Source organism: Stegostoma tigrinum, chromosome 30 (assembly GCF_030684315.1).
Source record: "Stegostoma tigrinum isolate sSteTig4 chromosome 30, sSteTig4.hap1, whole genome shotgun sequence".
NCBI lineage: Eukaryota > Metazoa > Chordata > Chondrichthyes > Orectolobiformes > Stegostomatidae > Stegostoma > Stegostoma tigrinum.
In genome coordinates, this window is record NC_081383.1 from 4,946,009 (window position 1) to 4,960,385 (window position 14,377).

At 44.7% G+C, this 14,377-nt stretch overlaps 1 protein-coding gene across 2 annotated transcripts in view; it reads right to left on the reverse strand.

Annotated features, from left to right (window-relative positions):
- Window positions 1-14,377, reverse strand: part of mef2b (myocyte enhancer factor 2b) — a 135,424-nt gene that overhangs the window by 43,418 nt on the left and 77,629 nt on the right. For both annotated transcript variants that reach the window (XM_048560102.2, XM_048560101.2), the window contains exons 5-6: window positions 8,098-8,238; window positions 1,108-1,288 (exon numbers count right to left, since the gene is read on the reverse strand). In XM_048560102.2, coding sequence (XP_048416059.1) covers window positions 1,108-1,288; window positions 8,098-8,238 — 322 coding nt within the window. The remainder of the gene's footprint in view (window positions 1-1,107; window positions 1,289-8,097; window positions 8,239-14,377) is intronic.

Sequence of the window (14,377 nt, forward strand, 5' to 3'; positions counted from 1 at the left end):
ATATATTTCCAAATCAGTAAGGTGAGCAGCTTGGAGGAGAACTTGCAGGAGGTGGTATTCCCTTGTATCTGCTGTCCTTGTCCTTCTAGGATGTCAATGATAGCAGTTAACTTCATCACCTTACTGTGAACCATGAAGCACACTTGAGGGGATCTTCCCAACATGGTTGGCAGTTTTAAAGAAAGGTGCACATTTACATAGCGCTTTGGACAACCAAAGCGCTTTACAGCCAATGTAGTACCTGAATTGTGGTGACTGCTACAATGCTAATTTGTACACAGTGAGTTGTGCTGGGGTTCTCTATGGTAGCAACACAGATACCAGCTCCAAGCTGAATTTGGGGTGGGGGGGGGGAAAAGAGGGCAGGCATGGGTAGCGCCTAGGGCTCCCCCAGCGCTGACCTCCCACTGCCTGGTGCTCAACAGCCTTCACTTCACAGGTCACCCAGGGACTGGCTAAACAGATTCTGCTTCCAGCTGGTAGGCAGTGTGTCAATGCCAGACAGAACTCCCATGTCTGCTCATTCCTCTAGGTGCCATTACTACAATTTTGAGATAATTAGTCAAAGTGGCAAAGGCGATCAAAGAAAAATTTGTTCCGAAGTAATCACTTGGAAATAGCAGAAGCTGATTCAACACGAACATACAAATAAAAATTAAACATAAACTTCAAAAAGATTTTCAGAATCACTGGTATAAAAAGAGAGGGTCTTAGGAGCCAATTGGTTGTTCTTCCAGCACAAGGCATAGAAACATACAAAACAGGAGCAGGAGTAGGCCTTTAGGTCTGCCATTCAATATGATCATGGCTTTTTCTCCCACCCAGCCCCATATTCCCGCTTTCTCTCCATGACCTTCAATCCCATTTGGTCCAAGAACTATATCAAGCTCCTCCTTGAAAACAGTCTATGTTCTGATCTGACCATTTTCTGTGATGTGATTGGACATGATGGGCTGAATGGCCTCCATCCACACTCATAAGACTCTGATTCTACAAGAATATATCCCAACTGATATGAGACATTGATGTGAACTGAAGCGAGGGAACATCAGCAAACATTCAAACTAAACATACACGAGACTCCAACACCAGATTCCAGCAACTCACCTGAATGTGAAATTGTAGACACTTGTGATGTCAACCCTGATGAATGAGCACTTCGAGATATGATTGGTTGTGGCAATGGTCCTCGATTTAGGATGGAGCCAGTTGGGTTGCTGTAGGCCAAATTGGTGGCACCCTGTGTTGCAGCCAGAATGGACACTTCATGGTTAGACAGAGTGCCTGCCTGAGAAGGGGAGACAGTTGGAAGAGGGAAGGGGAGGGCATGGGAAAGGGGGAGGTGAGAGAGGGGGAGGGGCAAGAGAGGAGAGAGCACGACGAGGAGAAAGAGGGTGAGGAGAAGGGTGGAGGGGGAGCAGAAGGGGAGAAGAGAAGTTGAAGGAAATGCAATTAATCAAAATGTCAAATGTTTTGCTACAAAACTCTACAATCACAACAACAACTTGCATTTATATTGCACCTTTAAAAAGTTCCCTAAATGTGCTCATGGGCTCCACAGGAGTATAATCTAACAAAACAGCCGTTGGGACTATCATCTGACAGATTAGTCAGAGGTAGGTTTCCAGGAGCACTTTACTTCAAAACAGAGAGGTTTCAGGAGAAAATTTTAGAATTTAGCACAGACATTTGAAGGCACTGCTGTCAGTGGTATAGCCATAGGATTGGGGCATCGTAGGAGCCAGGATGAGAGAAGCACAGAGATCGTAAAAAGGTTTGGGGCTTGAGGAGGGGTTGGAAGTGTTTTGAGGCCATAGAGGGATTCAAAAGCAAGAATGAGAACTTTAAAAATCAAGGGGCTGCCAGACTGGGAACCAACATTGGTCAGAGAGCACCGAGAGGAAGACAGCACGGGACTTTGTTCAAATCAGGATGTACGCAGTGACGTTCGGGGTGAGCTCAGGTTGACGGAGAGGGGTAGGTGGAAGGCAGGCCAAGGGGCATTGCCACAGTTGATAAACAAAACACCTTCCATCTGGGGCAGCAACAGCAGGTTGGCCCCACTTCTGGGATCCTTGGCTCACAGAACTTCTAACCTTGACCAATGCTGTTGCAGAAGACAATGGGCAGAAGCCAGGCCCTTTGAGGGATGAGGGTGGTGGGGTGAGGGTGGGGGCAGACAGCAGTTTCAGGCAATGTTGACCAAAGCTTGATTGTCACAATAAGGAATAGGAATAGGACATGTGGCCCCTTTGGGCGTGCTACACCATTCAGTAAGATCCTGACTTGCCTCAAGTCCACCTTCCAGCCTGTTTCCTATTACCCTCAACCCCTCCATGTGTCCAGGAGTCTATCTCAACCTTCAGTACATCAATAACCCAACTTCCACTGCTTCCTAGAGTACAGAATTCCAAAGATCAAAGACGCCAGGAGAAGAAATTCTTCCACATTTTTGTCTAAATGAGGGATGGCCTCTTATTCTGAAACAGATCGGGATATCCCCCATGAGAGAAAAATCCTCTCAGCATTTAACCTGACAACGTCCCACTTCTATATCTTTTAAAAAGAACTTCCAATGAGTACAGACCCAACCTGCTCAATCTTTCCTTATCATCATACAATCCCCTTCATCTAGGAATCAATCCAGCAGACCTTACTTGAAACTGCATCCAAATCAAGTGCATCCTTAGGTTTTTGTGAAGGGAGAGGTTTCAGCAGGAATTTATTTGCCCAAAACATCGCTTTGCACAATGGCTTTTGACAGAAGAAACTTGGAAGAGTTTGTTTCCACAGGCAGAAGGACAGGAACTAGAGGGACACAGATTTAAGTTAATCAGAGATCAGATGAAAAGAAATGTTTTAATACAGCAAGTCATGCTGATTCATGCTGAAAGGATGGTGGAAGCAGATTTACTGAAAATCTTCAGAAGGACATAAGATAAATAGTTGAAAAGGGAAAGATTTGCACGGTTTTGAGAAAGATCAGTGGAGTGAAACCAAATCAATAGCTGGTGAGTTTTGAGAAGATTTGTAGCTCAGGTTGAGGTTCTGGATGTGAGTTTGCTCGCTGAGCTGGAAGGTTAGTTTTCAGATGTTTTGTCACCATTCTAGGTAACATCATCAGTGAGCCTCAGATGAAGCGCTGGTGTTATGTCCCGCTTTCTATTTATCTGTTTAGGGTACAGCCTAAACAGATAAATAGAAAGCGGGACATAACACCAGCGCTTCGTCGGAGTCTCACTGATGATGTTACCTAGAATGGTGACAAAACATCTGAAAACTAACCTTTCAGCTCAGCGAGCAATCTCACATCCAAATCAATAGCTCTTTGGGTCTATTCTAGTTGTTTCAATGGACCAATGGCTTCCTTTTGTGGTATAGTGCTCTATGACTCTAAATAGCAAGTAATATCCATTGATTGGGCCTCAATTATGGTAAAATTATTTTATTATGTTGTTCTATCCTCCCATACATTTCCTTCTGATGTTATCTTCTGCTCCAAAAATCCACCTGACTGGAGGATGTGTGATAACTTGCTCACCTTGGAGCCTGAGCTTTCACTATCACTAGGAATGCTGGGAACTTCCTCTCTCCAGTGCAATCACTTGCATTGTCTCACGCTCCAGCAAAAGTAACTAAACAAAGTACCAGGAATAACTCGTACGATCGCAATTCTCTGTGACAAGAAGGCACAATATGAGGAGTTCCACTGAATGTGGCATATTTTCTAAAGCTGCTGGTGTTCCCCACCCCACTCCAAAGTTTGTTGCGTATCTCAGCATCCTACAATAGCGTCCACATTGGTACAGTATGGGAAAGAAAAGGAGCATTGCTTTTCCTACAGAAGTCTTGCAGGCATCTTGAATCCCTGACCTTCTACTTTAGCTTCCATAACATCGCCTCCTTCTACACCTCTCAACCTTTAAAATGTGCCATTCCATTGAAGAGCACAAAGTTTGACAGATTATGCAAGATTCAACACATCACAAGTGGACAGTACATTTGAGAAGAAGGAAACACAAGAATTTGGCTGGAATAATGAAGGAATATTTCCAGTGCCTGAATATTTTCAGGGTTACAGGTCTAGGCTGAGTGAGTGAGTGAGTATTGTTGTGACCTTATATAGCCTGAACTTTTACAATGCTCTGGAGTGATAAACATACTTGCAGCCTGTCAGAGAATTTAATGGTTTGATTAAGGCTTTAGACGAAGGTCTCAGTCACCACAATTATTGGAATAAAGCAGGGGACATTTTGTAATATGCAATCTCTCATCACCCACATAGGTTTTTTTGTACCCCTGTAAAAGCTTGCTTTGACTGGAGTGAAGAGCTACAGGGTCTTGTCTGTTCTCCCATACCTTATCCAATCCATAACTCAACCTTGCAACCAAAGGCAAGACGTTTTCAGGCCATCATACATTAGACTGCAGGCTACCCTCAGCTTACACAAGTTTTACAGATGTGGTCCAGTGCACAAAGATCAGGTTCAAGAGCCCTGACTGATCTTGTTCCTCCCCCTTAGCCCATTTCAATTAAAGATCATTTAAAATATCTGTTATAATTTGCCACAGACAGAAATTCTAATGAGAAATCTCCAGAATGAAAGGACTCATCACCACGCAGACACTGAACCTCCTAAGACAGCAACTTCCAAACCCACGACCACCACCATCTGCAAGGACATGCGCAGGGGGACTCTGCTATCTGCAAGTTTCCCTCGAAGCCACATATCATCCTGACTTGAAAATATAATTGCTGTTCTTTATTGCCACTGGGTCGAAATCCTGGAACTCTCTCCCTAACAACATTGTAGGGTTAGGGTTAGGTGTAGGTCTACCTACAGCACATTCAATGCTGTGGTTTAGGAGGACAACACACCACCACATTCTCAAGGACAACGAGGGACCAGCAAAACTTTTCATAAATAACAAGTGCACATTTAAAAGCACCTTTCACAACCTTTACGTTCCATTGGGGGTTTGAGTTTAATTACATGCTTTCTTGAACTGTAGTAATAGTTGTAATTACAGAAATGAGCAGCAGCCAAATTGCACAGAGCAGGGTCCACAAGCAGCAATGTAAAGACATCGTCATAGTATCCATCAATGCTGTTGGCTGTGGAACAAATATTAACTAGGTTTTAAGTTTTGGCAAAGATCTGTAGCTCGAGTTGTGGGTGATGATGTCAACGAGCATGGTAATGAAACGTCTGAATGAGAACAAGCCAGCTTGGCGAGCAAGTCAACGACCTCATTAACTAGGTTACAGTGTTAACAAACCACCCGCCCCAATCTTATCTTCACAATAGTTCTACAGGTTCCTCTACGTTGAGGAGAGAGGGGAGGCAGGGGATTAAATTTAATGTCCCATTGGAAAGATAGCAGTCTGACACTGCAATGGTCACTTGATTGTATCTACATTACAGACTTAAGCGTCCAGAATGGGAGTTTTAACCAGCAGGCTCAGACTCTAAAGTGAGAGATTTTTAATGTATGTCCTTCCTACAAAGTTGCAGGAGATATTTTGAACACTCCTTTCCTTAATGCACAAGTTTGATTTTTGCTGGGGTTACTTTTCTAGATGCAGTTCTGTCTTCTGCCACTTGATGTTGCTGGTGAGAAAGTGTAAATATTAACATGGAGCAAAGCTGGATCTCTGTCCAATAAATTCAGACTTGGGGCTTTCCCATCTCTTCCAGCAGCTCATCTACAACCATAAAGGGAAGGGGGTAGGGCCTGATCAGATCTCTCTGTATAACTGTATCTAAAAGGTTCCATTTTCTGTACTGGCACAGAAGCAGATCTCTTGCTCCAACTCACACATGCCAAGTTTCCCAAACTAAACTAGTCCCATTTGTCTGTGTTTGGCCCATTGTCCTACCACACTATAGGGCTGCTCTCTCATTAGAGAGAGAACTGGTGGTGATTTATCCTGAGGGTGACCACACCTCAGACAAAGTTGAGAAAACAAGTCCTTCACGGAGGCCTCAGCTGTTGCAGGAATTGAGCCGACACTGTTGGGTCTCTCTGCACTGCAAACCAGCTATCTAGCCAATTGAGCTAAATGTTTAGATGCTCATACATGTTCATTATCTTACAACCTTCAGATATCTCTACTGTTTTCCAATTCTGGCCTCTCATGCATCCGTGATTTTCATCATTCCACTAGTCCCTTACCTAGACCTTAAAGTCAAGAGTTCCCTTCCTCTCTGTCTCAATCCCCCGCTAAGTATGGAAAGAGTAGAAATAGGCCATCCAGCCCCTTGAGCCAGCTCTGCCATAAGATCATGTGTTGACCTGTTTCTAACCACAAATCCACATTCCCACCTACCCCACAATTGTTTTTCACTCCCTCCCACACCAAGAATCTATCCACCTCTGCCTTTACAAAGTATGCAAGCACTCTTGTTTCCACCACCTTTTCAGAAGGACAATTCTGAACTTTCACAGCCCTCAATTTTTGTTTTTGCCTCATCCCTTGGCCCCTCATTTTTTAAAACCAGTGAATACTAGTTCTAAATTCTCCCACAAAAATAAACATCTTTCCAACATCCAACCTATCAATTCCCCTCAGATCTCAAATGTCTCAATCAAGCAGCCTCAAAATCTTCTAAACTACAGTGGATACAAGTCTAGTTAATCCAGAATTTCCTTATGGACAACCTGCCTATTCTAGGTATTAGTTTGGTAAGCCTTTCCTGAACTGCTTCCAGCATATTTCCACATGTCCTTAAATAAGGTGACCAATGTTCTACAGATTTCCTCTAAACTGCAATGGCCCAGGTACACCAATCCAAGCACTGACTTCCAGTTTTGGAATTCGCCATTGCACGCAGTCCTGGAGTTCTACACCAAAGGAAGCAAAATTAGCAGGAATGGTGCTCACCCGTATAACTGAACCATAACATCCCTACACGTCGTAAGTTTCCTTACAATAAGTGATAACATTTTATTAGCTTTTCCAATTACTTACTGTACCTGCAGACTAATCTTTTGTCATTCATGCACTAGGACACCCAGATTCTTCTGCACTTCAGAGCTCTCCAATCTCTCACAATTGAAAAAACATGCTTCTTTTTATTCTTTCTGCCAAAATGGACAATTTCATATTTTCCCATATAATACAGATCTTTGTTCACTCGCTTAACCTATTTTTCTCTAGCCACCTCATGTCTTTATGGCTTACTGACTAGGAGGTGGTGATGGCCTAATGGTTTTGTTGCTGGACTATTAACACAGATAATATTCTGGGACCCGAGTGTGAATCTCACCATGGCAGACAAATTTGAATTCGATTAATGTCTGGAATTAAGAGTCCCTTTATGTCTGTGAAACTGTTGCTGATTGTCAGGAAAAACCCGTCTGGTTTGCTAATATTCTTTGGGGACATCCTTATCTGGTCTGGCTTACAAGTGACACTAGGCCCACAGCAATGTGACTGACTTAACTGCCATCTGGGCAATAAATGTTGCCTGGCCAGTGACATCCACATTCCATGAACTAATGAAGGAAAAAAATAACTTTAAAATGCTCCTTTGAGCCTACTTCTTTGACAAAGGTTTCAGTTATTCTAATCTTGCGGCTCAGTGTTGATGTTTTTCTTTGTAAAGCACCTTAGAAAGTTTTACGATGTTAAAGGTATTATATAATGCAAGTTGTTGTTAACAAATATCTTCTGCAATGACAATATCTTCTGGTTACATATGCTACCTCTGAGGTTAGGCTACTAGTCCCCAGAAATGTGTCAATGCTTGGAAGATTATGCCAACAGGAAATCACTGGTATCAAATATGTTACATTCAGAACATTTATTTACACAATAAAAAGGAGTTGAAGGTGGTGACGAGATAAAATTACCCCTTTAGGGTCTGTACCTTACATTTCTAGAAGTTTATCCTCTTTGGGATAAGGATGATAAATGAAAGCTAGCCCTTTTTCCACAGGGGCAGGGAGAAAGTCAATAGCATCCCGAAGTGGAGAGAGGCCTGAGGCCTGAGGCCTGAGGCCTGTTTAAAGTATTTGTGACGTGGCAGGATTTCAAGAGGGACAGAAAGTAAATTTGATGAAAAATGTTATAAACCATTCCAAACGACTTACACAAACCCTTTGTCTGTTGTTCATGTGATTCACTGCTTCATATTTTCTGTATTTGTCAGTTACCTCCAGGCTTGGTTCAACGGAATCATCAATCTCCAGGTCTGGGCTCTCACATCCATTTAAACCCTTTTTTCTCAGCGTCTAGGCAGAAATCACAGTTTGAAGGAACATTCAGCACTACATCCCGAATATTCTTCCAGTGTCACAGCTGGGCAACCTTGACTTTTTGAAAAGTGCAGATGAGCAAAGAGATGGACTTAGAGCCCACGTAAACAAATACTTAAAAGTGCTGGGGACAATTGATAAGGGAGTGTTTTAAACAATAGTATATGGGTCACTTGTGTCTATAAATAGACCACACAATACAAAAGCAAAGCCAGGAACTTCACCAATCACTGCTCTGTTTTCAGCTGGAATATTGTGGACAACTCAGGGGCCCCCACATTTCAAGGAAGCTGCAGAAGCTTAATTAGAAATGAAATGGCAGTGGAGGCTTTCCAGGTGTTAGAAAGTTAAGGCACTTAACATATGAAGGGGAGATGGGAAAGTTGGGACTCGTTTTCAAGATGAAGTATTGATGGAGGACAGTGTGAGGCGAGACAGACAGTGAGAATGGAGAGCGCGCGAGAGAGACAGACAGCGCGAGAGAGAGAGACAGACAGCGCGAGAGAGAGAGAGACAGACAGCGCGAGAGAGAGAGAGACAGACAGCGCGAGAGAGAGAGAGAGACAGACAGCGCGAGAGAGAGAGACAGACAGCGCGAGAGAGAGACAGACAGCGCGAGAGAGAGACAGACAGCGCGAGAGAGACAGACAGACAGAGAGAGAGACAGAGACAGAGAGAGACACACAAACACAGTGACAGAGACAGAGAGCAAAAGAAAGAGCAAACGAGGCTATTCCCTTCTGATGAGTGGGCCAATAAACAAAGATAACTTCAACAGCAACGAAGAGTCATACAAGGGAGGTGAAGGAAAAAAAACTTTTACGCTCAGCTGCTAATTATCCTGCCCCAAAAAAGGTGGTGCAACGGATTCCAAAATACCTTGAGAAGTGTGCTGGATAAGAAGGGGCCTTAAGACGACAGCTGATGCTGCAGATCCAGAAAGTGAACAGAGAATGCTGGACGAACTCAGCAAGCCTGCCAGCATTGGTGGAGAATGGAAAACAAATGTTGAGTTGAATTTCACTGCTCCAATGAACCTTTTGAAAAGGGTCACATTGAACTTTAAATGTGAACACTATTTCTCTCTCACACAGATGCGCCAGACCTGCCGAGTGTGGTCTTTGTGGGTAAAACTAACACCCACTACCTCCTCCTTCACTCGGTCTAAGGATCCTTTTACTGCTGCAGAGGATCAACTGCTGGTTAGTCTAAACCAGCTTGTCTTATCAAGTTTTAGGGGTGAATCTTATATTGTTTTGGTCAAGTCAGAGTTGGGTCCAGATTTGGAGGCAAGGCCTACAGTGCTTCCTCACTGTACCTGACAAAACTTGTTCTGTTAGCCAAAAGCAAAATGCAACCGAAACTGGAAATTATGTTTTAAAAAGTGCTGGGAGAAACAGCTTCTGTGGAGAGAGAAACAGAATTACCATTGATAACAAAGTGTGGAGCTGGATGAACACAGCAGGCCAAGCAGCATCTCAGGAGCACAAAAGCTGACATTTCGGGCCTAGACCCTTCATCAGAAAAGGTCGAAGCCTGAAACGTCAGCTTTTGTGCTCCTAAGATGCTGCTTGGGCTGCTTTGCTCATTCAGCACCACAGTTTGCTATCTTGGATTCTCTAGCATCTGCAGTTCCCATTATCTCTGATTACAAGAATTACCATTGAGTCCATTGTGACTCTCCTTCAGAAGCCAGAGAAAACCAACCACAGCAGCAGAGTATTGGCAGCATTTTCTGTTTTGTTTTACTTTTTCCCCATTAAATGCCATCCCTCCCCCTATAGTGTTCCATTCTATCCCAATCTTGTCACATGCTCTTCTAGGACAATTTGCAAATCACTGGATACCTGTCAATAGACCAGCATCCATGGTGCTTATGCCATCTCTAAACAAAAAAAATTGCTGTGTCCTGGACAAATGTTGTCAAGTTAGCCCATTAGCAACAATGTCATGGCATGTTGGCCACAAAACCACGATGTTTATAGCACTCGATCAACACAACTGACACTCCTTCACACATACCACCCCATTCTCTCACTTTTATTGCTGTTTAACCACCGGGTCACACCAATTACCTGCTTATAGTTACATTCCTCTCAAACTAACCACTACTCTTTCCCGAATGCCTACTGTGGGCCAATGATTCTCAATCAGTAACAGAATCAAGACTTATGTGGAAAATGTATGACAGTGCATGTGAGAAATGTCCAGTCAACCACGATCCTATGGAATGGCATAGAAATAGCAACTGGAGCATGGCCAATTCACCTAATCTGCACATCTTTGGACATCATGACCCATGTCTATTTTACATACCCTGATGGTCGGCTGCACCCAGCTCTCATTAAGTGGAAACAGGGATCAATCAGGTCCTGTCTGCATCATAGCATCCGATGCAGCTCACTTCTGTTATGGACAAGGATAGTTTCCTCCAGCTCAGTGTTTTCATCTTCCACAGACAACTGGTCCTGTTTCCCCGGTTCCTCAATATCTATCATACCATCCCATTCCTGCTCAAATTGTGAAGAGCACAGTGCACCAGGATGACGCAGCATACTCCATCCAGACTATACTGGAAGGCTCCCACCACCTCCACCAGGTCTTGCAGTGGAGATGTATCTTTAGTAGCCCCTGTCCCAGCGTGTACACCAATATCAGTGAAGGTGCTGTGCTGGCTGAGTGTTATATTAAAAAGGGAGAGTTGGCTGCACTTCCCACAGAACCTTGGGAAGTTCTGCGATTAATGGGTGCTTTTTTTTGCACCGTTCACATTTAACATCATTGCTGTTAAACTCTGCATATTTTCAAGTAGCAATAGCATCATGCATTTTGCTTGACATGCATTTGGCAGTTAAGCAATTTTTTTAATATTCATTTTGTGGAATGTGGGCGTTGCTGGCTGGCCAGCATTTATTACCTATCCCTAGTTGCCCTTGAGGAGGTGATGATGACCTGCCTTCTTGAACTGCTGCAGTCCACCTTCTGTGGGCAACCCACAATGCCAATAGGGAGGGAACGCCAAGATTTGACAATCAAAGAATCCAGACAGTGCAGAAACAGGCCCTTTGGCCCAACAAGTCCACACTGACCCACACAGCATCACACCCAGACCCATCTGCCTACTAACCCACCAATCTACACACCCGCTGAACACTATAGGCAATCCACCTAGCCTGCACATCTTTGGACAGTGGGACAAAACTGGAGCACCCGGAGCAAACCCATGCAGAAACAGGGAGAACGTGCAAACTTCACATAGACAGTCATCTGAGTGTGGAATCGAACTTGGGTTCCTGGTGCTAAGGCAGCAGTGCTAACCACTGAGCCACCGTGCCACCCCATTTTTAACAATATTCAATAGCCCAAGGTACTTCAGACCCAGTGACAGTGACCTTGGACCCAGTGACAGTGCAGGAACAGCGATATATTTCCAAGTCAGGATAGTGAGTGGCTTGGAGGGGCTTGAAAGTGGTGGTGTTCCCATTTATTTGCTGCTCTTGTCCTTCTAGCCATGCATCCTATAGATAGTACACACTGCTGTAACTCAGCATTGGTGGTGGAGGATAGGATGCCTGTGGATGCAGTACCAATCAAGAGGACTGCTTTGTCCTGGATGGTGTTGTTAGGGCTGTATACATCCAGGCAAGTGGGGAGTATTCCGTCGTATTCCTGATTTGTGCCTTGTAGATGGTGGGTAGGCTTTCAGGAGTCAGGAAGTGAGTTATTTGCCACAGTATTCCCAGTTTCTGACCTGGTCTTGTAGCCCCTGTGTTTATGTGGTGTGTCCAGATGAACTTCTGATCAAAGATCGCTCCCAGGATATTGATAGTGGGGGAATTCAGTGATAGTAACACTATTGAATGTCAAGGGGCTGTGGTTAGATTGTCTCTTAATTGTGATCATCATAGCCTGGCATTTGTATGGCGCACACGTTACTTGCCACTTGTCAGCCTAAATCTGGATATTGTCCAGATCTTGTTGGATTTGGCCACAGGCTGCTTCAGTGTTTGAGGAATCGCAAACAGTGCTGAACATAGAGCAGTCATTGGCCAACACCCCCACTTCTGACCTTATGATGGAGGGAAGGTCATTGATGAAGCGGCTGAAAATGGTTTGGCCAGGGACACTACCCTGAGGAACTCCTGCAGCGATGTCTTGGGGCGGAATTGATTGCCCTCCAACAACCATGACCATCTTTCTATGTGTCAGGTATAACTTGAACCACTGGAGCGTTTGCCCCCGATACTCAATCATTCCAGTTTAGCTAGGGCTCCTTGAAGCCACATCTGGTCGAATGCAGCCTTGTTGTCAAGGGGTGTCATTCTCACCTCACCTCAAATTCAACTCTCTTGTCCATGTTTGAACCAAAGCTGTAATGAGGTCAGGAGCTGAGTGGTCCTGGCAGAACCCAAACTGGGTGTCACTGAGCAGGTGCTGCTTGATAGCACTGTTACTGACACCTTCCATCACTTTACTGATGATCGACAGTAGACTGATGGGGCGGTAACTGGCCGGGTTAGATCGATCCTGCTCTTTATGTACAGGACATACTTGGGCAATTTTCCACAGTGTCAGATTGTTCAGGATGCATGCGCTGCACACGTGCGAAGAAATGGCTGCAAGTGAAGAGAAGAACAGGATGCAATGGCCCAGTGGTATTATTGCTAGACCATTAATCCAGAGACCCAGGTAATGCACTAGGAACCCAGGGGTAGTCCAAAACTAAAGAGCACAGGTTTAAAGGTGAGAGGGGACAGATTTAAAAGGGACCTAAGGGGCAACTTTTTTTCACAGAGGGTGGTGAGAGTATGGAATGAGCTGCCAGAGGAAGTGGTGGAGAGCGGCATAATTACAATATTTAAACAGCATCTGGATAGTTATGTGAATAGGAAGGGTTTAGAGGGATATGGGCCAAATGCTCTCCAATGGGACTAGATTAATTTAGGATACCTAGTCAGTATGGATGAGTTGGACTGAAGGGTCTGTTTCCATGCTGTACATCTCTATAACTCTATGGCTGTAAGTGACAATTACTCTGCTCATACCGGGTATACATTTCACTGAGTCCTCAGTGATCAGTAAACTCCCAGCACAGTGCTCACCCAGACCTCTGCCCAGCTTTGACCTGCACGCCCTGGACATGCCTGACCAGATACCTGAGCACTATCTCTGTATGCTCTCTGGCTGACGCCACCCAATTGCTTAAACCACTGCTACTGGTCCTGCAGGATTGACCAGTGCCCACTGCCTGGACTCAATTCAGGCATATCACATTACCGTGACCATCCCAACTGGATGAATAAGCAGCCCCAAGCCATTGGACCATGTGTAACCTGTGCCAGTGACTGTTGGGACTGGGATCCCCAAACAGACAGTATTCCCAACTCTCCACACCCTCCTCTTGACTGGACTCAGGACTAGCCTCCACTCAATTTCCAACATGGCCATTTGGATACATGGTCATCTGGTAGGCATTTGGTACATGCAGGTGGTGTCAGATTGACATCTCGGTGTGCCGTACAGCAAAACATCCTCCTGCTCTGGGCAAGCACCCTCAGTCTCTACTCAAAACAGCACATCAATAGGGCAGGACTGACAGCCTATGGCACCAATGTGCCAACTGGTATGATACGGTTTGATATGGCAAGGCACAAATGCTATGAGCATGCAGGGTAGGCGTTCCGTGAGCAAGTGTTAAAGGGCGAGTGAGCAGCCCCGAGATACAAGCTGGGCCAATCTGTGAGCTGGGAAGTGTCCTTCCAGCAGCCTTGCAGTATTCATTGCCAGTGTGCCGTGGGGTCTTAAATTTATTCTGAGACTATGCTCTCTGGTTCTAGACTCTCCCATGAGGGGAAACATCCCCCTCAGCATTTACCCTGTTATGCCCCTTAAGAATCCTTGATGCTTCAATGAGATTACCTCTCATTCCTCCAAACTCCAGTGAGTGAGTACACTCCCACCCTGTTTGCCTTTGCTAATAAGACAATCCCTCCATACCGGCAATCAAGCCTTGTGAACCTTCCCCGAACTGCCTCCAATGAAATAATACCTTTCCTTAAAGAAGTTACCTGAACTGATCACAGTGTTCTAGATGTGGTTTCACCAGCACCTTGTA